The 24,884-nt window shown below is 33.6% G+C and overlaps 4 protein-coding genes and 1 long non-coding RNA gene across 7 annotated transcripts; 4 read left to right on the top strand and 1 right to left on the bottom strand.

Moving 5' to 3' along the window:
* Nucleotides 1–1,401: 1,401 nt before the first annotated feature.
* LOC112714419 (uncharacterized) lies at nucleotides 1,402–2,502 on the top strand. The gene is made up of 2 exons (XR_003159241.2): nucleotides 1,402–1,944; nucleotides 2,091–2,502. It is a non-coding gene; the product is annotated as an uncharacterized lncRNA (long non-coding RNA).
* Nucleotides 2,503–3,551: 1,049 nt separating this feature from the next.
* Nucleotides 3,552–4,362, bottom strand: LOC112718414 (uric acid degradation bifunctional protein TTL-like). Its single transcript, XM_025770178.1, has 3 exons — nucleotides 4,126–4,362; nucleotides 3,918–4,019; nucleotides 3,552–3,812 (listed from the first exon to the last, which is right to left on the bottom strand). Exons 1-3 carry the CDS (start codon nucleotides 4,360–4,362, stop codon nucleotides 3,552–3,554), a joined length of 600 nt encoding a protein of 199 aa, XP_025625963.1.
* A 5,186-nt stretch (nucleotides 4,363–9,548) lies between these two features.
* On the top strand, nucleotides 9,549–15,599 carry LOC112714418 (protein STICHEL-like 4). 3 transcript variants are annotated; one of them, XM_025766009.2, is made up of 8 exons: nucleotides 9,549–9,831; nucleotides 10,102–10,367; nucleotides 10,492–12,617; nucleotides 12,739–12,958; nucleotides 13,246–13,794; nucleotides 14,139–14,691; nucleotides 14,863–14,926; nucleotides 15,216–15,599. In XM_025766009.2, exons 3-8 carry the CDS (start codon nucleotides 10,569–10,571, stop codon nucleotides 15,306–15,308), a joined length of 3,528 nt encoding a protein of 1,175 aa, XP_025621794.1. In that variant the 5' UTR covers nucleotides 9,549–9,831; nucleotides 10,102–10,367; nucleotides 10,492–10,568; the 3' UTR covers nucleotides 15,309–15,599. The 3 variants fall into 3 exon arrangements, with proteins under 3 accessions (XP_025621794.1, XP_025621795.1, XP_072060463.1); XM_025766010.3 differs by having other exon boundaries at nucleotides 9,551–10,367; XM_072204362.1 differs by having other exon boundaries at nucleotides 9,830–10,367; nucleotides 10,592–12,617.
* Nucleotides 15,600–16,349: 750 nt separating this feature from the next.
* On the top strand, nucleotides 16,350–17,527 carry LOC112714417 (fasciclin-like arabinogalactan protein 11). The gene has a single exon (XM_025766007.3). It carries the CDS (start codon nucleotides 16,471–16,473, stop codon nucleotides 17,317–17,319), a length of 849 nt encoding a protein of 282 aa, XP_025621792.1. The 5' UTR covers nucleotides 16,350–16,470; the 3' UTR covers nucleotides 17,320–17,527.
* A 1,920-nt stretch (nucleotides 17,528–19,447) lies between these two features.
* LOC112714416 (fasciclin-like arabinogalactan protein 11) lies at nucleotides 19,448–20,878 on the top strand. Its single transcript, XM_025766006.3, has one exon. It carries the CDS (start codon nucleotides 19,786–19,788, stop codon nucleotides 20,656–20,658), a length of 873 nt encoding a protein of 290 aa, XP_025621791.1. The 5' UTR covers nucleotides 19,448–19,785; the 3' UTR covers nucleotides 20,659–20,878.
* The last annotated feature ends 4,006 nt before the right edge of the window (nucleotides 20,879–24,884 follow it).

Below are 24,884 nucleotides of genomic sequence, written 5' to 3'. Positions count from 1 at the left end.
TATCATATGAAATAATTATATTAGAATAATTAAATAAATATAAAAAATAATAAATGTGATTAAGGTATTACTTTGGAAAAAAAAGTTTAATTTAAAGAAGAATAAAAAAAACTTTAAAATACAAATTCATAAAAATTCTGAAAAGTTAAATTTATTCTTGCTCGTATTAAAATTAGAATGCAGGTTATTCACATGTATAAAAAAATTTGATGGCATTTATAAGTATTAATTAGTATGTTTTAATGATAAAAAACATTAAGAAGATAAAGACATACTATAATAACGATATAGTGTGTGTTTGGATTACAGTTTACAAACGGGAGTTTGAATAAAATTGATTTTGCAAACTTGATTTTGATGAAAAGTAAGATTGTGTTAAAGTGATTTATGTTTGGCAATCTTTACATCAAAATGAATTATAGTAAAATAAATGTTGTTTGGATTATACTACTCAAAATCACTTTTAGATAAAAAAAATTACTAAAATATACACCAACTTAAATAATTTTGGTATATTATCTTATCATTTTAATTTAGATAATTGAATATATCTTATTAATTAATTCTATAATAAAATTAACATTTATACACTAAAATAAAATAATATATAAACATTGGCAAAATATATTTTTAATTAAAACTAACAAAATATAAATTTTATAGAGTACTAAGAATAATTTAAAAATTAAATATTTATTTTGGTAGTAATTGAAATAAATAAAAAAAATTTATGATATTTTTTATATAGTATATTTTTAATACTCTTAATACTATTTTTTAGTATACTATAATTTATTATTATTATTATTATTTACAATTAATTTTTTGTTTAATTTACTTTACCTAATAGAATCAATAAATCATATTATAAAAAGATAATAAAAATAATACAAAAAATTACAATTATAAAAGTGTATAATATTAAATAAATAATGAAAAAAAAATAAAAATAATAAATAATAAAAAAAGAAAGTTCATGTAAACAAAAATAATAAAAATTTCATAAATAATATAATAATACGTATAAAGGATAAAGTTGGTAAAAAGTAAATAAAGATGGAGTATTGATAGCTAGAAGTCCGTTGGTGAAACGCGGAAGCTTAAAATTGTAGCTTTTTGAAAACCATGGTTTTGAAAGCAAAATCACTTCTGCTTTCATGAATAAAATATTTGCCAAACCAAAAATTGAAACTTTCAAGAAGGCTAAACGTGCTTCTTCTTTTGTAACGCATTTGCCAAACACACCCATAGTATGTTTTAGTGACTAAAAAAATTAAAAGATGAAGACATTTATAATTATTAAATAATATGTTTTAATGATTTTAAAAATAAGAAGATACCGAAACAGTTATCATCAAATAAAGACTTACTTGTCCTTTGATCTCCTTAATCTTATCTCTTCTATTCTTTTTTCTCGGTTGCAACAAAACAGATGTGGTAAACTCTATGGAATGAAATAGAAGAAATAATACTAATGACCTATGAGTAAACCAACGGTGAACAAGTATTGTATAATAAATTTTATGAATGATTGAAAATATCAGCCCTTATCTATATAACACTATAAACTGCACAAGTTTAGGAATTAGTTACTCAATTATGTTAAATAGATGACTAAGTCTATTCACATATCTTATCTTGGCCGTTTTAATCTTAATCTTTTATATAAAATATATCTTATCTATTATCTGTTTTATTTTTTCTTTTATATTATTGTTATTTGTTTTGTACCTGAATATTTAAATTTTAAAAACGTAAATTCTAAAGGCCTCAACGCAGCCACCAAATTGTTATAGCATTTTATGATTCATCTCTTTTATTTCTGGGCACCCACATCTCAATTTTCCCCACCCTTGTTTCTTATCGAAACAGGACGCTAGGAATGAGAAGAGGAATGCCAAATAACAAGCCATGACTACTTTCTAATTTCTGCAATCGAATAAGGTATGCATCTCGAGCGGCCTTTGGTTTTCGAATTCAAGTTGTTCTTCCTCTTGTTCTTCTTCTACTTCGTCACTATTTTTCTTAAATTCAAATTAGAATTTGGGGCTGGAATTAAGAAAACACATATTACACATGCAATTGTACAGGCTTCCCCAGTGGCTCTGGTGGTGCCTAATCCCTCTGCCGCTGGATTCATGGCATCTCGGAAGGCAATAATAACTACGGGCGCCGCACTTGGACGAGGAGCTGCCGCCACAGGGTTTATCCACTTCTTGGCTCTAACTGAAGCCTCCAAATACAGGAAGGATGGACCTTTCCGGTATCTTTTTCATCCTTAATAAAGAGTGGGTTTGAACGAAAATGTTTGTCAGAAGCTTCTGGTGGGTTTTTCGTTGTTCCGTTAGTCTTTGCAATCAGGGCAGGTGCAATTAAGGTTCAAAATCATGGCATGTGCAGTTTAGCTTCATAAAATTAAGCTTTCTTTGGTCTTGAGAAGCATTTATTATTGTTGAAATATCTTTAATTAAAAAGGAAATACATTACTGGTGTTTTCATAAACTCTGTTGCTCTAAGGATTCACGTAACTATTTGATAAGCTTCTGTGAAATGGCACTGCCCCTTTTTTACTCTCAAAAGCAAGGGGAAAGACCAGAAGAGGAAAAAAAATTATTGGCACGTCTTAAGTTTTTCAGGGTCACGACAATAAAGCGTCTCTTTTGAAGTGTACACAACTATCTTCTTAGATCCCTTACAAGAATCTATCATGTATTATATACAAACTTAGTTGAGACTTTTTATCGAGAAAATTGTCCATGTTATAATTTAGTGTTGTTAATAAGTTTTCTGGTGTCACTTATATTAGGAAATTTTCTCAACAAATTCTGTATAGATGTCTAAATTTTTGCAGTGATCGTTGGGGGAATAGCCAATTTTGCAACTTATGCAATTGCACATGCTATTCTTGTAAAAAATAATTGTAGTTGCTTTCTTGTTGCATACCATTGGTTATGAGCATGAAAGCAGTAGGAATGGTTTTGAAGCTTACATTTGAAGGCACAAATCAATTCTAGGAATTTCTGAGCTGATTTTTTACAATGATCTTGTTAGGATGTTATATTTTACAGATTAACTACGTGAACAAGGTATCATATTTAGCAGTGATGACGTAATGTATTCTGTTTGCTGCATATTTGAGAATTAGAAATAGAGTCATCTCTGCTGTTTGTAGAATTCTCAGAATATTCATCTCCGGTCTAGATGAATATGTCTATGGCTTTTTCTGAATTAAAAATAGTATGCAGTCTCCCTCTTTCACAACGTTAATGTTACATACTATTTTCATTTATGGAATTAACAACATTACTATTAATATCAAGTATAAATAAAAATGTTCACATGGAAAATAAAAGAAATTAGAAAACAAAGCATAGAATAGCATAGTAAATTGAATTGGAAATTTCAAGTACTTCATACATTGATGATCGAAAACCAAATGTGACATTAAACATAAAGAATAAGCCTATATAAAATTGGAACAGGAAACTAAAAGAGCTAAAGAACTAATAATATAGTGGACTTATGTTAAACGAAACTAAATTAGAAGCACACTAGACATAATATTCTCCTGGATACCAAATTTCACAAAATTGTCTAGCCTTTTCACGAGCAATAGGATCCAAATTATCCTTCCAAAATGGTTTTTTGTTGAGATCAAAATCTTTTACCGCAGCCTGGGTCTCTGGTGATTCAGTTGTAGAGCGAATATATCCTTTCTTTTGAAAAAACCTTGCAATGTATTGTTTAATGATGATTAATTGTTTTCGACGTGCCCACTCAAACTCGCATGATGGCTTGGTTTTAACGCTTGTCTACATACATAAAAAAATGCACTATTTTATCTACAGTGTTATATATAGGTGTGAGCAAACAGTTTTGAAAATAGTAAAAAGGAAATAACAATATATTTTTGTTACCTTTAGATCCATTAGTATAACATCTGCATCCCATTCAGAAGAAATAGTAAAATATGGAAATCCATGCTTTTGCAGATACTGCACGCTAAGTGCATATATCTCCTACAAAATTATTCAAACAGACCGAATAATTATAGAGAATTATTAAATGATAACATTATGTTAAATTGGATAATAAAACACATATAGAATATTAAAAGCAGAAAACCTCTGTAATAGAATCCATTGGGGTATTAGTGTAGAATGCATGTGAGAAGGGCGATTTTTCACAGATATTAGTGTGAGCATTGAGTGCTATCAGCCAAGAATGCACATTAATCTTGTTACACCAAGTATTGGAGGCCACATCGAGTGCGTGTTGCAACGAGGAGAATGGAGAAGCAGAAGCCATCTCCGATGCAAACTTGATGCTTCCACAGCATTCAAGCAAATCGCGCTCTTCCATAGTAATCCAAGTTGAATTTTTGTTGCAAGGTCGTGCAATTGTCATTTTGTGTGACCTACTAAGCAACAAATACATCAAGTTTTGAAAGCATAATTAGTAATATTTTTCATAATTTGGACAATCAGATTCATATAAACACATCAAAAATTTAAAAATTACTGAAATATACTGACCAAAAATTAGTTCTCATTCACTTCACACCCCAATTCAAATTATACTCTTTATCAAGAGTTAAAGATGGAATTCAAGACAGAATGTAAACCTGACAATGAAAATTTTTTTGCATGTTTTTTATTATTTGTATTTCTTACCTTTTTTATTTTTTATTATTTATTTATGGTAGAGTTAAATTTGGATTTACATACTTAAAGAACACAGACACTAGTCACCAAAAAAAAAGAACACAGACACTAGTCATAACAATCATCACTTTCAACACTACAATAATAATCCATAGTGTATATGAAAAAAATAAGTAATTTAAAAAATTAGTTTCTTTTAGTACTCTCTTGTACTCTTCATATAATTTTAAGATATTTAACATTCAGCATTATTATTGTAGCATTAATTTATTTTCTAATAATTTGATCAACATTGTAGTAACTATTATATCAAACATGCATCTCAAACAGAATCAGATTTAAACTCCGTAAATAAATAATAAAGAGTAAAAAGATAATAAATACAAACATAACCATGATAAATAAATAGGAAATAATAAATTATATTTGATAAAAAGAAAAAATGTGCATAATAACAATGAAAGAAAAATTGAAACTGCAAATTATAATCCATCTAATTTTTATACTCTTAATGAACAACATAGCCACTATTTAATCAAGAAGCCAAAATTAACCACGTTTGCAGAATTATAAATCATGAATCACCTCTAAAATTAAATAATTAACCTACCTTAGTTATTCTCAGCGGCACTGGAAATGAGGGAGAAGAAAGCAACTATCTGGATTCTTGAGAAAAACTGCACCTTAATTACGGTTTAAATTTAAGAAAAAGATAAACTGCATAACAAAGTTTTGAATGAGTTGGAGGGAATGACCAAATTAAGCGCGGAATTGAAAGTGAATATCGTTTAATTTTTGTCACGGTAATAATTGGGTCTGTGGCAAATTTTAAAATCCATCTCAAATTGGCCACAGACAAACGGGAAAAATTCCGTAAAATTTGGCCACAGAGATATAATACGTTGCCATTACATATCACGGTCCATAAATTTTGCCACTGATTATCGTTCGTGAGTACCTTCCCGTTGGTAACTCCCGTGTTTTTGGTAGTGCCTAACGTTTTTTCATCAGATACTCTTTTTTATATTCCTTAGTTTTCCTTGTTACATCTATTTTCCTCATTTTATCAACTAGTAATTTATTATCACAAGCACTACTAATTTGGGACATTCTTATATATATATTTTTTTAAAAAATATATCGGTATTTGGACCACAAATGAAACTTCGCGCTTTAATGGTTTTGTATAATGATTAATGAAAATACTCATTTTCGTCACTATGTATACTATTCTATCTTCATCTATATTAATCACATATTAAACTTATTTCTTAAGAAGGTCAACGAAGCTGCAGTACGAGTAGGACCTAGATGCTTTAGATGGATTATTATTATTATGGGTTTCAAGATATAGTTCATCCTGCTCCATATTTGAATTTGTTTCTTTTTCGGTAAGATGAGTTATATGTTAGCTCTTAAAAAACAAAAGTGAGGGTGGACACCTATAAAAATATTCCAATATTTAAATAAAAAAAATAAGATAATGAAGATGATATTCAGATTTTAGAGTTAATAGCGGACCTGTAATCTAATGAGTCACTTATATTTATGGGATTTTAAAGATAGAGAAATTCGACCTCACAATTTTTAAGTGAGTATAAAGATTGGAGAGATTATGTCAGGAGTGTTCAAATTCAAACAGATCCAAATTAAACCGCTTATCTAATTCAATCTAAACTAAAAGCCGATTAAAATTGCATTAATTCGAATTTGATTGGATTTTATTTTTTGCAATCCGCTAGATCGGATCTACTTTTTATAACCGATCCAATCCAATCCAAATCGCACAATGTATTATAATATTATTATTTTTTATTATATTTATAATTATATTTATAACATGTTCAATTTTTTATATATTTTTATATTATTCATGTATTATTATTATTTAATAAATATTTTATGTTCAAAATGTTATTTATTTATTTATTTTAACTAACCTATAATTTTATTTTTATTGTTATGTTATCGTTGGCCTCTTAAAATATTGTTGAAATTTATTATGTCATTGTTGATTTTTTAAAATTTGATGTTGAAACTTGTTATATGTATTTAATTTTTTTTAATTTATAAAACCGTAAATCCAATCTAATCCAAACTGTTTGAAATTGGATCGGATCGGATCAGATTTTTTTTTTTAAAAAGCATTCAATCCAAACTGCACCGGAAGTAAAATTAGTATTCGAATCGGATGAATTTTTAACTCAAAATCGATCCAAACCGTACTACGAACACTTCTAAATTATGCCATTTAAATTATAGATTATTACACCAGTGAAAATCATAGATATTGTGTTAATAAATTACAATAAAAGATACGAAGTGAATGTTATGTTTTTTATATGATAATATTACTCCTGATTAATAAAATTTTGTTGTAGACATATATTTTGTGCTAATAATTAAAGTAAATATCATATTAATAATTTGAAACTGACAATATTTATTTTTTAACTGTTAAATTAAAACTGTTTTAACTTCTTATTATTTATGCGGTAATTGCTTAGCCTTTATTTTACTATTGATAGAAAACTTGTTCAATCACACTTAAACTTGTAACATAATTAATAATCTACTACAGGAATCCATAGCTGATTTACAGTCTTTCCAGTAGTGATGGACCTGGTCAAATTCTAGTACGACCCATGACGTAATAATGCACAGAAAAGTAGGATATATGACGTCATCATCATTTATGCCCGACATCCTCCGATCCGTTGAAAATTTCCTGTAACGTCTGTCATCGATCCCCCTATTCGTCAGCTATGCAACAATTTCAGAGATTATGACGAAGATAAATATGATCATCATGAGTGTTAGTTATTCAATCATCCAAAGTTTGTAGGTTTAATTTCCTTATGTGTTGGAAAATAATTGTTAGTGTAAGCAACTATGCCGTTGTACATATTATAACATTTATCAATTATGGTGAAAACTTATGAGTTTTGGTTACTCCAAGTAATATTTTATATTATATGGGTCGGAATGGGACAAGATGTCATGTGCAGGGAAAGTATCCAATGCAATACAATGTAACATTATAACGGTTCAAGAAGATACTCCAATTTCTTATGCATATAATAAAATAAGGGAAAGTACGAGGACATAATAGAATATTCATACAATGAGTACAATAAAAATTTATGAAGTATTATAGATATAATTATTAGTGTTACTTTTTTTCAATCGGCTAAAATTTTTGGAATGAGTGGTATTATGACATAGTATTAGAGTTCGATTCTTGTTGAACTCCAAAATTAGTTTAAACTTTTGGAAAGATGTTTATTATTCCTAGTACTTGGATGGTTATTCTAAATAGTATGCGGGATATTCATTTTGTAACTCATTAACCCATTGTATACATTGTACAAATAGTCTATTGTCTTCCTAGCGGATCCAATAAAATAAAAAATAATCCATGCACTTACCACACTTACCATGCAACAGCTAGCTAGTAAGAACTAACTCAAATTAAAGTGCCATTAATGCATACTTGCTTTTGCTTCCATGAGCATCCACCGCTGTAAAATTCTTGCATGAAAATTGAACAAGTACCAAAACCACTAGATCAATAATGAGTGTACGGGTTTCTGCACTTACATTTTTTTAGTAGCCAGTTATTGGAGCTAGTAATAACAACTGGTTGCATTGAAAATGAATCAATACTAATATTTTTTTAGTACATATATGTCATTGTTTTCGGTGCAAAATGTATATATATGTTGCTTAGTTAGAATGCACTATATATGTTACTTAGTTCATGTTTATATTTCTTTTTATTTGTTAATTAATTAGAATCTCATCTCAGAAGACTTCAGATTAAACTGTAGATACAATTATTATGTAGATACAATTATTATAAGATGGAAATTCAGGTGCAGTTGACTTTACGTGAAGTTGCTAACTGAAATTGTTGACTGATTTGACTGATTTGACAAAATTTTTATTTAACAACTCTTAACTATTAACTTCACGTAAAATCGATTATACCTAAATTTTTACCTAATTATAAAGTGCATGAGAAATAAGAAAGTGTTTAACTCTAAAGCAACAAGCAACCAAGAATTTCAACGGGACGGGTTGATTGGCCCCTTTCAAATTTAAGCATCCACAAACTTCCAAAAATCATTTAATTTTGTTCCTATCCTTCGCCAACAATAATCAGTAGAAAAGATGCGTACGTACAAAATGCTGGCCTAATATATATACTTACCAATAACCCTAAATCCTAAAAAGACGCCATTTCAAATTTTAGGAGGTTCCTTTTCTATAACAATTTAGTACAACTTTGAATTTATAAGAATGAATCTCCTTAAGACTCAATTTAAGAAATAAACCTTATTTCACCCCAAAAAATGTTGCTTTTCTAATTATTCATAATAAATATTTTTAAAATTTATTTTGGTGGAGAAACTCACCAGTAAAATTTAATCTGACAAATTTGATTAGATTATCATCTAACGAATTTTTAAATATTAATTTTATATAAAGTTAATTGCACTGCACTTGTATCTTCACTTAGATAGCATAAATTTAAATTAACTTTTAAAATACGAATAAATTACCATTTATATTCATGAAAGATATAAATAATAACAAATGTATTCATATAAGAATAAAACGATAATAGTACCCACAGAAAATAACTTTTGTGTGCCAAGAATACCTTAACAAACCAATTGTGTAAATACTCTTGACACACAGAAGTGAAAAGCCATCTTTCATAATTATAATTATTGTTTTATTCTTATATAGATATATTTGCCGACATCTGTATCTTTTATGAATACAAATGTAATTTATTCTTTAAAATATTGACTTATTTTTTAATATTATGTAGTTGAAGGAAAAAAAATATAAAATGGAAATTGAAATTGCATGCTTAGCAGCAAATGGACACACCGCTTTATTTGCAGAGAGTGTCCTGTGTTCACTGTCCTCTCTCTGTCCACAACGGATCCATACCTCCCTCTCAAGTTTCAACCCTCACCACTCACCACCCCTTTCTCTCTCTCTCTACACTGCTGAGTGAGTGTTTGAGTGAGATATGGGTTGGACTATCGTTTTCTTTCCCTCGTGAAGTGCATGTGAACCTTGCTGATGAGAGATCTGGACACCTTAATAATCCAAAAGGGTCATCTTCCCCTTTTCTTTCTCTCTCATTCAGGTGATTCAACTCTTCTTCCTCCCTTCTACTTCCACCTTTAGCTTTTATTTTTCTCTCTCTCTTTCTTTTTTTGCCTCCTACTGTTGGAAATGTTACATCATTTTCTTTATGCTCCTGCTGCTTAGTTAATTCTCACCTCTCATTTCTTCAAACACTGGCCTGATTGGTGCTTTCTGTGTTTTTTGCACTTCTTTTGAGCTTTTTGGATAACGGGGTCTTAGATTCTTCTCTTCTGCATGCTTGTTTGACCCCAAAATTGTTCCTTGTTAGGTGCTTGAAATTTGAACTTCCAAGCTGGCTTCTTTGCTGCACCAGCATAAAGTTCACTCTTTTAGCTTTTTCTACCTTCGTTTAGCTCAATGGGGTTAGAGGAATACTTGGTTTTGTTTATGGAGTGTGCCGTGTAGCAACAGGGAAGTTCTGTTGAGTGTTGATTAATAATTCCTCCACTTGAAGTGTGTTTCTTGTGTCTTTGTGGAGTTAAGTTTGCTTAATGGGATAATTGACTGCAAGACCTGGTGTTTCTCCCCCTTTTGGTGAGTTCAATTCTAACCTCATTTTTGGCATTTTTGCAAGTAATTAAAGGGTGTTCACGAATGTGCATTTATTTTTCCCTATTGTTTTTGCTGAAATATTTGTGAAAAATTGGCTCATGTACAGGTAAAAATGCGAGATTTTTTATCTTATGTCTTTAATTTAGAAGAGATATTGGTGTCAGAAAGGTTGGTGTTCTGATCATGACTAGGGCTGTCCGCAATAGGGTACTCAAGGATGCCAATGGTGATGTCAGTGATCATCTACGCAATCACATACATTTAACAAATTGCATTCACTTGAAGAACCACATGCACAAGAACAGCCCTATCCTGGCTGATAGGTCCCTCATGAGGGACCTTGTTGTGCTTCAGAGGTCACGTTCCCTCAGGGACCCTTCGGCCAGCCCTCAATCATGGAACTCACCTTCTGTGGTTGATATGCTTTTCAAAAAGGTTGAAAATGATGTCATGCTTCATGGAGGAAGAAGGTCTGTGGGCGGGGAGCGCAGGAAGGAAGGGAGGAGGTTGTCCGGAACCTCGCCGCCCTTGGTGAGCATAGGTACATCAAGAGTTGCTCCAGGTGATGCTAGTAGAGGCAATGATGGGGTGCCAGCAACTAGTGAGCGTAGTAGCAAGAGTGGAATTGGGGATGGGAAGAGAGTTGGGAGAGAAGAATCTGGTAGAAAGAGTGATAGGCCTGATTATGTTGATGTTAGTCAAGAACAGCATCTAAGTCAAGCTGCCAAAACTTTGTCTGAAGATGTTGCTTCAAGGCACTCTGAATCTAAAGGGAGAAAGAAACATAAAGGGAAAAATGTTCGAGATGTTCAAGTTAAGACCCTTTCTGAACAGCTTAATGATATTCCATTGGATAGTGATGATTTAGCATCATCAAACATTCATTTTCGTGGAAGGTTTCCTAGACAAGAGAAAATCATTGAGGAGGCAGAAGCCAGTGTGCGTGGTCATGGAAGTCGGGTAAAGAGGCGTAAATTTCGAAGTGCAAGAAGAGCTCGTGTGGCTACAGCATCAAGAGATACTGGTGCTGAGAATGAATTATCTGTGGCCTCCAACTCATTAGCTCATGGTTCAGCCCACCAGAGATATCACTCAGAGGAGGCTGATGAGTTCCTAGATGGAAATGTTACTAGAGCTCCAAAAAATGGTTGTGGTATTCCATGGAATTGGTCCAGGATTCATCATAGAGGTAAAACATTCCTTGACATGGCAGGGAGAAGTTTTACTTGTGGTTTATCTGACTCAAGATTAAGGAAAGGGTTAAATGGCAATGGAAGAAATATTTCTGAAATGCCTGTGGCATCTGAGCACTCAGGTTCATCTACTAAATCTGATGCAGAAGCAATGCCTTTATTACTTGATGCATCTGGGAGCACTGAAAATGCTTGTTGGTCCCATGACTATTCCGGGGAACTTGGTCTTTTTGGTGATAACTTGTTCAACCGTGATATTGATTCTGACCTTGCTTCTGAAGCTAGATCTGGTGACCAACATAAGTTGAGAGGGAATGGTCATGGTAGACATCAAAGCTTAACACAAAAGTATATGCCGCGAACCTTCAGAGATATGGTTGGACAGAGTTTAGTGGCACAAGCTCTTTCGAATGCAGTAATGAGGAGAAAAGTTGGGTTGTTGTATGTGTTTTATGGTCCCCATGGCACCGGAAAAACTTCCTGTGCCCGCATATTTGCCAGAGCATTGAATTGTAACTCTTCAGAACACCCGAAACCTTGTGGCTTTTGCAATTATTGCATGGCACATGATATGGGCAAGAGTAGAAATATAAGGGAAGTTGGCCCAGTCAGTAATTTTGACTTCGAGAGCATCATGGATCTTCTTGACCATATGATTGTATCCCAGCTCCCATCACAGTACAGAGTGTTCATTTTTGATGACTGTGATACCTTATCAGTGGATTGTTGGAATGCCATATCAAAGGTCATTGATCGAGCACCTAGACGTGTGGTTTTTATCCTTGTCAGTTCTAGTCTTGATGTCCTGCCTCATATAATAATATCCAGGTGTCAAAAATTCTTTTTTCCAAAGCTGAAGGATGGAGATATTATATATACATTGCAGTTGATTGCAACCAAGGAAGGCCTAGATATTGATAAGGATGCCTTGAAACTCATTGCATCAAGATCTGATGGATCGTTGAGAGATGCTGAGATGACCCTTGAACAACTTAGTTTGCTTGGGCAGAGAATATCTGTTCCTCTTGTTCAGGAACTGGTAAGTTGTTTTCTATTAGCACAATTCTGTTTTTCATTGATCACTATATTCTGCTATCAACTGGCATTAATATTTTTTGTTGCTATGGATAACTTGCTCTGAACTTAAATTCTTTCTTCAGGTAGGGCTTATCTCTGATGAGAAATTGATTGATCTACTTGATTTGGCATTATCTGCTGACACAGTCAATACTGTGAAGAATTTGAGGGTGATCATGGAAACTGGTGTTGAGCCATTAGCTTTAATGTCACAGCTCGCCACAGTAATAACTGATATACTTGCTGGGACCTATGACTTCACAAAAGAAAGGCGAAGAAGAAAGTTCTTCCGGAGACAGCCGTGTGAGTAAAAGTTATAGATTATCAAAGTCATAAATTCATTGCAAGCTGAGATGATACTGATAATCTTAGACTTAGTTCTTATATCTGAAACAAATGCAAAACTTTAATGCTGAACAATTCCAAAACTGGCTATCCTTGAAAAAATGTTTTTCTTTTTGGTTTTATACACTTGTCGGTGTGGAGACAGAAGAAGGGAGACTGGGAGAGCCTTAATCTGTTTTCATGTTGAAAGATATTTATTTCATTACTATCCTTTTACAAACTGCTGATGTTGATTTATGTATCAGTGTCTAAAGAAGACATGGAAAAGCTTCGCCAAGCACTAAAAACATTATCTGAGGCTGAAAAGCAGTTGAGGATGTCCAATGATAAGCTTACGTGGTTGACAGCTGCATTGCTTCAACTTGCTCCTGACCAACAATATGTGATGCCTACTTCATCTGATAATAGCTTCAACCATAGTCCCCTAGCTCTAAACAATTCTGGTGTGAGAGAAGCAACCAGAATAAATGGAAACCCTGTTGAAATTTCCAGCAAAGCAAGACAATTATCAGTAGATTCTAGATTAGAAAACTTCCATGCGGGACACTCAGCTAATGGTATGACAAAGGATCCTAGTACAGAGAAAAGAAGACTCAGTGTGTCTGGTTCTGCCACTCAACAAACTTATTCCCATATGGCCAACAAGAGTAGAATGAATGAAAGGCAGATATTGAGTAAAAACCATAAAGGTATTGAAGAGATGTGGTTAGAGGTTCTTGAGAGGATTCAAGTTACTGGACTGAGAGAATTTTTGTATAAAGAAGGCAAGCTGATCTCTGTCAGTTTTGGAGCAGGTAAACATCAATTCCTCGCTATTCATTTTTGCATGTTGCTTTGTGAAGAATTATTTTAAACTGGTTTATGTATCTGATTACACTTAATATTAGTCAACTGAAGGGCCTTGTAGCAAAATGCATTGAAAACTTGCTTTTGGGTTCATCATAAAGTTAACAGTGATTTTTAATCCAGTTATGTAGCTTTTTATTTGCTTACATAAGTAGCTTTCTTTTTGGTTTAATGGGTTGATATTGTTGTTATTATTATGGTAGGTTGCTTATGTGTCTCACTCCTGTTTTTGTTGTTTGTATTGACAATTTGTTACCATTTATCTAATGATAATGGATGCAATATTGTGCAGCTCCAACTGTGCAGCTAATGTTTAGTTCTCAAATGACCAAATCCACGGCTGAGAAGTTCACAGGTCACATTTTACAAGCATTTGAATCTGTCCTCGGAACATCTGTAACGATAGAAATTAGATGCGAGTCAACTAGAGATGCGGGCTCAGCTGTTCAACTTCCTCTTACATTGCCTGCTACCGATGATAGTTCGTCACAAATTAGAGAATTAAGTGGTGTCGGTGTCGCTCGAGCTCATCCAAGGGGTGAAATCATAGAAGAAGCAGCCTCTCCAGCAGAGCACAAGAATGATGCACAGCAAGTTGATGCTCATGCAACATCTTACAGAAGTGTAGAAGGTTCAAGTATAGGGCAGGCATCAGCTTCCCAAAGAAATCCAATAGTTAAGTCTCACTTGGACCGCAGAAAGCTTAGGGAACAAGGTCAAAGTAAAAGTATTGTAAAAAGTAAGGTATCTCTTGCTCATGTAATCCAGCAGGCGGAAAGCCAGCGAAGTGGGTGGTCGAAACGCAAAGCAGTTTCCATTGCTGAAAAGCTTGAACTAGAGAATCTGTATGTTGCTTCTTTATCAATTTTCTTTCTATGTGTAAACTTTGTAATTCAAGGATGGTAGCTTGCTTAGAATCTCCATTAGCCTGGGTACTAGTAGTGTTTTTCTGTTTCAGTAAACTAGTAGTGTCTCTTTTGTAACTGCCTATTCATTCTAAAATTCTTACTCTGCAGGAAACTGGAACCAAGATCAAGGAGCTTACTTTGCTGGAAAGCATCAAGAGCAACCCGTCAGAAGGTAATCATATTTTGCATGATCTAAATTTAATGTTAGAATTCATACATGAACCTTTTTTCTTTGAAGTAAATAAAAATAATAATATTTTATCCACCATCAAGAATATATTCAAACTTTTCAGGCAAGACTGTTAACTAGAAATACAGCAGTGTTGATGCATATGTTTGTAGTTTTTATGCTTCAGCTTCATATGTTGTGATTGTGTTGGTGAAAGTGCATATTTTTAGATTTTGTTTTGCATTTGCTTAATTATTATACACATTATTGATTTATTTAATTGCATTGGCAGCTGTCCCGCTTGAAAATTCGAACCCGAAAACCAAGAGCATTGCTGAAGTTAGTCTCATGTGGGAGATGTCTCTCTTCAAAATCTCCAAGATAGTTTTTGGAATCTCTCAGAGGATCCATCCCACTGCCATTGTAATTTGTATTTGTCTGTATTTAGGCCGGTTTTTTTTCCTCCTCATGTTATAGGGTCCAATTTCATAAGGCCAATCCTTATTTTCATTTAATCTAATAAAAAGCATGTAGTTATATATCTAATGAAGAAAAATTAGGAATTTAGTTGATGTAGTTATTCCATTTTAGCGATAAGATGTTGTATATTTTTCCTTCCAGGCATAAATTTGATGAGAAATTTAAATTTAGATTCAATTCAAAATTTTATTAACTACTGTGGCAGTATCTTTAAGCTCTATTAACTGGTCTCAATTATTTCTTTGGTTGTTCTGTTGAACAGAAAATGTAAGCAAGAACTTGTCTTATTTCAAGACAAATCTGTGAGTTCAGTCTTGTGTTTTGAACCCATTTTTGTTAATTAGGTTTTATATCATATTGAGTAATGATAGAGGACTGTAAAAGCGTGCATATCAACAGGGTTTTGAAATAGTGAATGGTAAACAATACCTTTCAAGATCTAATGCATGTATATAAGGAAGCATATACTTTTCTGATTCTATTTAGAGGGAAACAACATAGTCAATATATATTGTTCATGTGTAGTTGTGTACTTAGATTCCATTTTTAAAGGAATGAATCTTAAATGAGTACAGAAAAAATGACTATTCAAACATTTTTCTGTATGTAAACAAGAGAAAATTATCATATAATATGACAAACATTTTAACACAAACAGTTACAATAAGCTTATTATATCTCTCTCAAGTGAATTGATCTAACATCTTTCTACCCAATAGAAAAAGGAGATGCTGCCTTATCTGTAAAACTGGCATCTTTTTTAGTATCATCTCACAACTAATTGGGGTTCATTCACTAATCCATTCCCTGCATTTCCAAGCAAAACTGTCATGACAGATAAGATACACAGCCTCACTCCCCTTTATAATAGAAGTCATTTTCATAACTAAAACATTTTACCTAACCCATCATTTTACCATCTATAAAAGCCACTTCCACCCCTTCAATTCCCTCACAGCAAACACTCAATTGCAATAACAATTAGCCTAATCATTTGCATATTACATCTACCCCAAAAGCAGCAAAACAATCTACAAAACTTTCAAGCTTCAATTACCAATAAGAAAATGAAGCAAAGTATCATCTTTTCACTTCTTTTAGTACTACTTTCTCCCATATTTTCCACCTTCACTTTAGCACAATCACCTGCTGCAGCTCCTAAACCCCCAACAAAACCAAAACCTGCACCAGCAGCACCAGCTGCAGCACCAGTGAAGCCATTAGTCCCATCACTTCCACAGTCACCTACATCCGATACTTCTTCGGGCGAAGACATTGTCAAGATCCTAAGAAAAGCGAAGAACTTCAACACAATGATCCGTTTATTCAAGACCACCCAAATCATCAACCAAGTGAATGCACAACTGGTGACATCAAAGACAGGAGGCTTAACCATCTTCGCACCGGACGATGGTGCCTTCTCTAATCTCAAAGCAGGGTTCTTCAACTCCCTAAGCGATCGCCAACAAAAGGCATTGATACAATTCCATGTTCTTCCGGTTTACGTATCAAGCTCAAATTTTGATTCTCTTAGCAACCCTGTTTTGACTCTGGCCAGTGATAGCCCCAATGGTTACCAACTTAATGTGACTGCATATGGTAACAGTGTGAATATCTCAACTGGGGTAGTGAATGCAACACTCACAGGGATTGTTTACTCTGATAAGGTGCTTGCTATTTACCATGTTGATAAGGTGCTTATTCCCTTGGATTTCTCTAAGCCTAAGCCTATAGCTCCGGCACCGGCTTTGGCGATATCACCAAAAGCTGATAAGGATAACTCCTCTGCAGAAGATACTGATCAGGGAGATTCAACAAAGGAGAATTCTGGGGCATTGAAGTTGCTTGGTGTGCAAGGAACAATGTTGGTGTCAATTGGTGTTGCTTTTGCTGCAGCACTAACGATTTTCAGTTGATGAAGGATTGAATTGAAGACCCGTTTGGATCATGATGTTGGTCAAAGTTATTAGAACAAGAACTGTGCATGATTTTTGTGAATTCTCTATGTTGTTTGTTTCTTTTTCTCTTTTGGTGTTGAAAGCTGTATGTGAACCCCTTTGGCATCTTTCCTTCTTTTGTCTTCCAATATAATTTACAAAGAAAAATGATTGTTTTGTTGTAAAAGGTTTTGAATTATGCATTCAATCGTTTAATCTTATTATTGAAATCAATCTTGCGGTAATAAAGTACAAAAACCTGCTACTAAGGTACCAAAATGTAATCTTAATAAGATATTTATTACCTGTTAAGTGAGTATGAACAGACTATGTCATTTGACATATAATTCATTGGCGATTTTTAATATATATATATATATATATATAACATTTTTTATTTCTTCCTATAAGATTTTCGTTAGTATAATTTGATCTATCTGAATAACTTTTCACAATGAGTTTGCGTAAATTCTCAAGTGTTTTTGCATAAAATGAAGCAAAATTGCTTTCTTTTTTAGGTGTGACTTGAAAGGATATCTTTATTGAAATAGCTACTTCCTTATATCCAATTGATGATACCTAAAAATAAGAACATCAATCACTCCTTTCATGTCGCTGCCAAAAAAAATCACTCCTTGTAACGTTAGCAACAATGATTGGAGAAAAAACAAATGATTTTATAGAGTACATTAATGTAATTTTGTTCCATGTATATACATATTGATACATCCTTCTTAACGTTCTAGTTATTATATCGATAACGCTAGAAATATAATACTACAACAACAACAACAAAGTCTTGTCCCATTAAGTAGAGTCGGTTACATGAATCAAACGACGCCATTGTGCTCTATCATGTATCATGTCTACAAAGAGAGCGTTTACATGTAAATCTCGTTTGACCACTTCATGGATGGTTAGGTCTTCCTCTGCCTTTCGCCCTTTATCCATCTTCCATCTCATCTATCCTCTGACTGAGTGTTCCGTCGGTCTTCTTCTCACATATTCAAACTATTTGAGACGCGATTCAACTATCTTTTCCACAATGGGTGTTACTCCAACTCTCTCCCTTATATCTTCATTCCTTGTTTTATCCAATCGCGTATGACTACTCATCCATCTCAACATCATCTCTCAGCTTACGTTCGTGCTCCCCTTTGGCCGCCTAACACTCCGTACCATAAAACATAGCCGGTCTTATAGCAGTGTGATAGAATTTACCTTTAAGTTTTAAAGGCTCTTTTTTGTTAATGCACTCCACCATTTTGACCAACCTGCTTGGATCCTATGATTTACATCCTAGTCAATTTCTCCATTATGTTGTATGATGTATCCAAGATACTTAAAACTTTTAACTTTTGGTAAGATGTTTTCTCCAATCTTCGCTTCTATATTAGGATTTTCCCTTCTCAGACTGAACTTACATTCCATATATTCCGTCTTACTACAACTTATGCACGATCCATGAAATATTTTGAACAAACTGGAAATAAAATTGCAAAGAAAATATATGTCGTTATGGTTATTGTTGATGTATCTCCCAAGTCCCAACACATCAATCTCAATCTGATTAGGATGGGATATATTATATCAAAATATAGAGAATTAGGTGGATACATCGGAGAAGGTATAGTAGGTCCAAAGTGTGATTCTTAGTTCCTCAATCCTTTCCTAAATAATCTTTCATAGGGTGCCACTTATCTAATGATTTGATTTGGTTTCCCTTTCTTCCCTGATCGATGGATCTGAGTAATTAACTCACCCTATACACACACCAATCATGAGTTGAGAATTATATTATATTTCCAACTGCACTGTTATATTTAAAAAAATGATAAATAATTAAACATATCATTATATCTAAATATATACAAATAAGTTGACAACAAAAGCATTTTACAAACATCATATCATATCAAAATATATATGATGTGAAAGCAAAATAGTTGCATGCATGCATATTAATCCTAATAATGCACCATCATTCACAGCTAAGAAATGTTCCAACTTAAGTTCTTTAATCTCACACGTAGTTATAACTAAGCCTTTTTAAATATCCAATTAATTAATGGTAAAAACTCAGATACAGTCGAATTCATGTGGAATTGATACTTGAGAGTCGTTAAATAAAAATTTAGTCAAATCAGCGTCAAATCATCAAACGGCTCAGATGTCAACTTCAAACTCAGATACAGTCGAATTAACGTGAAGTTGATAATTGAGAACCGTTAAATAAAAATTTAATCAAATCAACGCCAAATCATCATCTAACGGCTCAGATGTCAACTTCACGACTGCTTAGTTTCCACCTTAATTAATCTCTCTCATTACTACATGCATCTGTCCTCAATATATAAAGGCAACCCCTTCTCTCACTTTCCAAACAAATTAATTAACACTAACACAAAAGAAACAAATTAAACTCTCATCACTGAAAAGTGAAAAATGAAGATCACAAAACAACAACAACCTCTCTTCTTTTCTGTCAAATTTCTACTGCTATCACTAGCACTCACCACCACCACCTTAGCACAACTCTCCCCAACCCAGCCCGCTCCATCTCCGCCTACAACCACCGCACCATCCCCAGGATTCAGCACAGTCCCCCTTGTACCGGTTTCACCAAGCGGCGCACCCATCGCAGCGGCCCCAAAAGCCCCCACCATTGATATCATCCAAATCCTGAAGAAAGCAAAAAGATTCTCCGTCCCCATCCGCCTACTGGAAACCACACAACTCATCAACCAGCTCAACTCGCAGCTCGTAACTTCTGGTTCTGGAGGGTTAACCCTCTTTGCACCCGAAGACACCGCCTTCTCAAAACTCAAACCGGGGTTCTTGAACTCCCTGAGTGACAGAAAGAAGGTGGAGTTGTTGCAGTTCCACACGCTCTCTTCCTTCATCTCTATCTCCAACTTCGACACGCTAACCAACCCGGTGCAGACGCAGGCCGGCGACGACCCTCAGAGGCTTCAGCTCAACGTAACCACCTACGGCGGCAGCCAGGTAAGTATGACCACCGGCGCCGTCAATGCCTCCATCACCGGAACCGTTTACACAGACAGCAAACTCGCCATATACCAGGTGGACAAAGTGCTTCTCCCTCTCGACGTCGTGCTTCCCGCCAAGGCTCCGGCGCCGGCGCCAGGGAAGGCTAAGGCTGACAAAACCAAGCCATCCTCGTCGTCGTCCTCCTCCTCCTCCGGTGAAGGGAAGGCTTCGCCCACAGAAGGTTCATCAAATGGTGGTGAATCGAAGGGAATGTGGATGGGTGTTGTTCTTGTTGTCGTTGTTGGAGTGACTACTATAATAGGTTGAAGATGAAGTCTTCAATGGTTTTGTTGTGATTTGATTCTCTTTAAATTTATCTTGTTTTGTTATGTTAAGTTAGGTGTAGAAAGTTGATAGTCGAGAGCCGTTAGATGATTTGATTGATTCGACTAAATTTTTATCTAACGATTTCTATTTATTAACTTTATGTAAAGTCGACTGAAACTGAATTTTGTTGTGATATATATTTTTCTTTTCCTTTTATGCTTTTCTTTATCCATTTATACATCATATTTATTTTTTAAGTTCAGAGTAAGTGCGCTTTAATTTTGTTGCTGGTGAAACCCACTCAAAGAGAGTATACACTGGACTTATTTTTTCGTTTTAATATTAGTTAATTTTTTAAAATTATTTTTTATTTTAAATTCTTAGATTATAAACTTTAAACTCTTAGATTTTCAAAATAGCAATAAAAAACGTTAGTTAACATGACCAATGAAAAGTTCTGATTAAATTATGAGTCATGCTTTAAAGTTTTGGGCTTTCCGCACAATAGTCCACTACTATTTCTTGGATCAATTATTCATTTTCCAGCCCAATAACTTATTATATCACTAATCTTTGCCAACACTTCTATTCCATGACTAAGTTCATTTATGGTTTTACTTATTAAACATATAAAAATGATAAAAGTGAAATTAGTTGACTTAATAAGTAATGTATAATTTAGTTAAGAGATTTTAGAATCTAAGTGTCAGAAACAAGAAAATAAATTATGAATTATATATGATAAGAAAAATATTTTTTTAAAAATTGTACACCAATTCTTTTGATATGCATACTTATAATAATATAGGATAGAGTACAGATAAAAGGCTTCTGGCTTTTAACTTATGTAATCAAGGTTTAAAATCCGATAACTATTAGATACACATTTCATTTCATTAGGGTTTTATGACGGTATTTGTGTTAGAATTTGGTTGAATTAGTCCCATATTATTTAAAATAGCAAATGAAGTGGGTGGTCTAGGCTATAAATATGAGGTTAAGTTCTCCATATTTTTTGCACCAGTCAGAAACACTTAAAGTTTGTATCTGACTTTTCTTTTCATCTATACCTTTTGATTAGAGAGTGTTGTAAGGTGTAGTTAAATATTTGCTTTGAGAGTGTGGGTGTACTGGGGTGCCGGTGTTAGAGAGAAAGACGTCTATGTGTTGTAACAATTTTCATATAGTGATATTATCTGGTTGTCATTTGACAACGGTCGTGGTTTTTTCTCCAGTAATTGGAGTTTCCACGTTAAATTCTTGTGTTGTGATTGTGTCTATTTTATTTCTCTATGAAAGGTATTTTCTCAAGGAAAAATGGTGTATTATTCCCAACATATGGTATCAGAGCTTCGGTTCGGTGGGATTTATTCTTAGTATGCTCTGTGGTTGCAGCCTAGTCTGACCTTCCACATCAGAAAAGAATTTTGTCCTGTGTCTTAAGGTTGATCTTTGGTTGCTGTTGTTGTTGCTGGAAGACAGTGTGACACTGTGAGAGTGCAGTTTGAAAAGGTTTTGGCTAAGGAAAGACTTGGTATTTAAGTGTGTCCATTGTGACCCACCTCTCTTTCCTGGGGACCCTTCCTAGTGCACGGTCTACAGTTGAGTTATACTATTCCAGTATACGGTTGCAACAATGTCAGGATATTCAAGTGCTGTGAAGCTTGAAATAGAGAAATTTGATGGAAGAATCAATTTTGGCTTGTGGCAAATACAAGTCAAGGATGTGTTGATACAATCAAGTTTGCACAAGGCGTTGAAGGAGAAGATCTCTGGTATGAAAGATGAAGAATGGGATGAACTAGATTTGAGAGTTTCAAGTGCTATTCGCCTGTGTTTGGCTAAGAATGTTCTTGCAAATGTGCAAGGAATGAAAACAGCCAAGGAACTTTGGGATAAACTCGAAGGGTTGTATCAGGCAAAGGGCATCTCAAATCGGTTGTTATTGAAGGAGCAGTTCCATAATCTACGCATGGATCACAATGTAAAAATCTCCGACCATCTTAGTGCTATCAATGGTATTGTCTCTAAATTAGAGGCAATTGGAGTGAAAATTGATGATGAAGATAAGGCACTGAGGCTCATATTGTCTCTCCCTTCTTCCTATGAGTATATCAAACCTGTTTTAATGTATGGGAAGAAAACTCTGAATTTTGAAGAAGTTGCCAGTAAGCTCATTGCTGAAGAAAGAAGAATGAAAAAATGAGGGTAGCATTTCATCAGATTTGGCGCTTGTAGCTAGAAGTGACAATTATGGAAAAGGAAATCGTGGAAGGAGTGTAACATGCTGGAAATGTGGAAAGCTTGAGCATGTAAAGAGAAATTGTCCAGGTAATGCGGTTTCAGAAAAAGGCTCTCAATATGATACTTGCAATATTGCTCTCTCTATAAGAGAAGATGATGTTCTCTAGAAGACAAGAAGTATCCTCATGGTATTGCTGCACTGCCATGGATAAGCATAAGTTGTGGCAATCGGGTCCACAATTGCACACAGGCATTGGTTGGCGTTGAGATGCAAGGTGTGTGGTAGAGTTATGTCGATGGCTGAAGAACTTCCAGTAAAAGCCAATTTGGAAGTTGTACCATGAATTTTCAGCAAGGTTTCGATCTGTACCAAGGCGAAATATTTGGAGTGGTCTAATTCCAAGTGAGTATACTTTCATGGTGGAGTATGATATAGTTCTCTGAACTATGATTGTCGGTATATACAATGGCAGCAAAGAATTGTCGGTGTTGACTATGGAAGCTGAAGATGTGTGACTATTTCAATCAAGGTGGAGATTGTTAGAATTTGATTGAATTAGTCCTACATTGCTTAGGATAGCAAATGGAGTGGGTGGCCTAGGCTATAAATATGAGGCTAAGTTCTCAATATTTTTTGCATCAGTCGGAAATACTTAAAGCATGTATCTGACTTTTCTTTTCCTCTATAACTTTTGATTAGAGAGTGTTGTGAGGTGTAGTTAAATATTTGCTTTGAGAGTGTGGGTATACTGGGATGCCGGTGTTAGAGAGAAAGAAGTCTATGTGTTGTAACAATTTTCACATAGTGATATTCTCTGGTTGTCATTTGATAACGGCCGTGGTTTTTTCTCCAGTAATTGGAGTTTTCACATTAAATTCTTGTGTTGTGATTGTGTCTATTTTATTTCTCTGTGAAAGGTATTTTCTCAAGGAAAAATGGTGTATTATTTCCAACAATTTGTAGTAATACATTGCTTTTAGAATAAACACTCAATTCGATCCTTATCTATTTTTATGAAGGACAAAACGATTTTTATCTAAAAAAATGGACACTTCAACTTTAACTTTTTTATTTTGAAATAATACGACCCTTCTGTTTAAAAATCCATTAAATAATAACAAAAAATTAGTTTTATGGGGATTTTAAACCTCTATAAATTTGTTTTCTACAATATAACCAATTACTACCACTACTACCATTATTACTACCTTTTTCATCCTCATTATTATCACTCCTACCTCTATTATTTTTATTGCTTTATCATCATCATTATCTCTTCTACCGTGATCATCATCAATACCAATATTATCAACATTAAAGTTCTCTTATTTCATTTTTTATTCGATGTTATTTTTTTCTTTAAAATGTATTTGTACTACAATTCCTTTCTTTTGCGGCATTATTTTCATCAATAGTTTTTTTTTACATAACTACCATTGATAAAGGAATTTGTCAAAAACAAACTTATTAATAGTTTGTGGAGGTTTAAAACCTCCACAAAATACAAATAAAATCCTTATAAAACTAATTTTTGTTATTATTTAATAAATTTTTTAACAGAGAGATCGTATTGTCCCAAAATAAAAAAGTTGAGGGTCGAAATATCTTTTTTTAGACAGAAATTACTTTGTCTTTCGTAAAAATGGATAAAAACTGGATTAGATGTTTACTCCTACTTTTATTTTTTAGATCAACTTAATTCTATTTAGTAGATGAATAAATAGAATCATTCATCATGTCATAAAATTTCTTCCCAATCCTTGCTAATCATAATTTTGGAGTTGGAAATGTTTTATTGGTGTAAATATACAAGTTTGCCGTATCAAAATTAGGGACACACTACTATTCACATAAGAGCAAGTGAATAAACCAACTAACTTATTATTTGGGCACCTATCCTTTTAAAGTTATATATATATATACACCGGAGTACAACTTTAACACTAGTTTAATTATTTTGCATTGACCACTTCCAAGTCCA

This window comes from Arachis hypogaea, chromosome 10, assembly GCF_003086295.3.
Source record: "Arachis hypogaea cultivar Tifrunner chromosome 10, arahy.Tifrunner.gnm2.J5K5, whole genome shotgun sequence".
Classification (NCBI taxonomy): domain Eukaryota; kingdom Viridiplantae; phylum Streptophyta; class Magnoliopsida; order Fabales; family Fabaceae; genus Arachis; species Arachis hypogaea.
Note: the sequence above shows the minus strand (reverse complement) of the source record. Positions and strands in the feature narration are given on the sequence as shown.

Coding starts and splice junctions, on each gene's coding strand:
- LOC112718414 (XM_025770178.1), bottom strand. CDS start 4,362: ATGGAAGAGCGCGATTTGCTTGAATGCTGTGGAAGCATCAAGTTTGCA. Junction 4,020..4,125: donor CAATGGATTCTATTACAGAG/GTTTTCTGCTTT, acceptor ATAATTTTGTAG/GAGATATATGCACTTAGCGT. Junction 3,813..3,917: donor TTATACTAATGGATCTAAAG/GTAACAAAAATA, acceptor TTATGTATGTAG/ACAAGCGTTAAAACCAAGCC.
- LOC112714418 (XM_025766009.2), top strand. CDS start 10,569: ATGACTAGGGCTGTCCGCAATAGGGTACTCAAGGATGCCAATGGTGAT. Junction 13,795..14,138: donor CTCTGTCAGTTTTGGAGCAG/GTAAACATCAAT, acceptor AATATTGTGCAG/CTCCAACTGTGCAGCTAATG. Junction 14,927..15,215: donor CAAGAGCAACCCGTCAGAAG/GTAATCATATTT, acceptor TTGCATTGGCAG/CTGTCCCGCTTGAAAATTCG.
- LOC112714417 (XM_025766007.3), top strand. CDS start 16,471: ATGAAGCAAAGTATCATCTTTTCACTTCTTTTAGTACTACTTTCTCCC.
- LOC112714416 (XM_025766006.3), top strand. CDS start 19,786: ATGAAGATCACAAAACAACAACAACCTCTCTTCTTTTCTGTCAAATTT.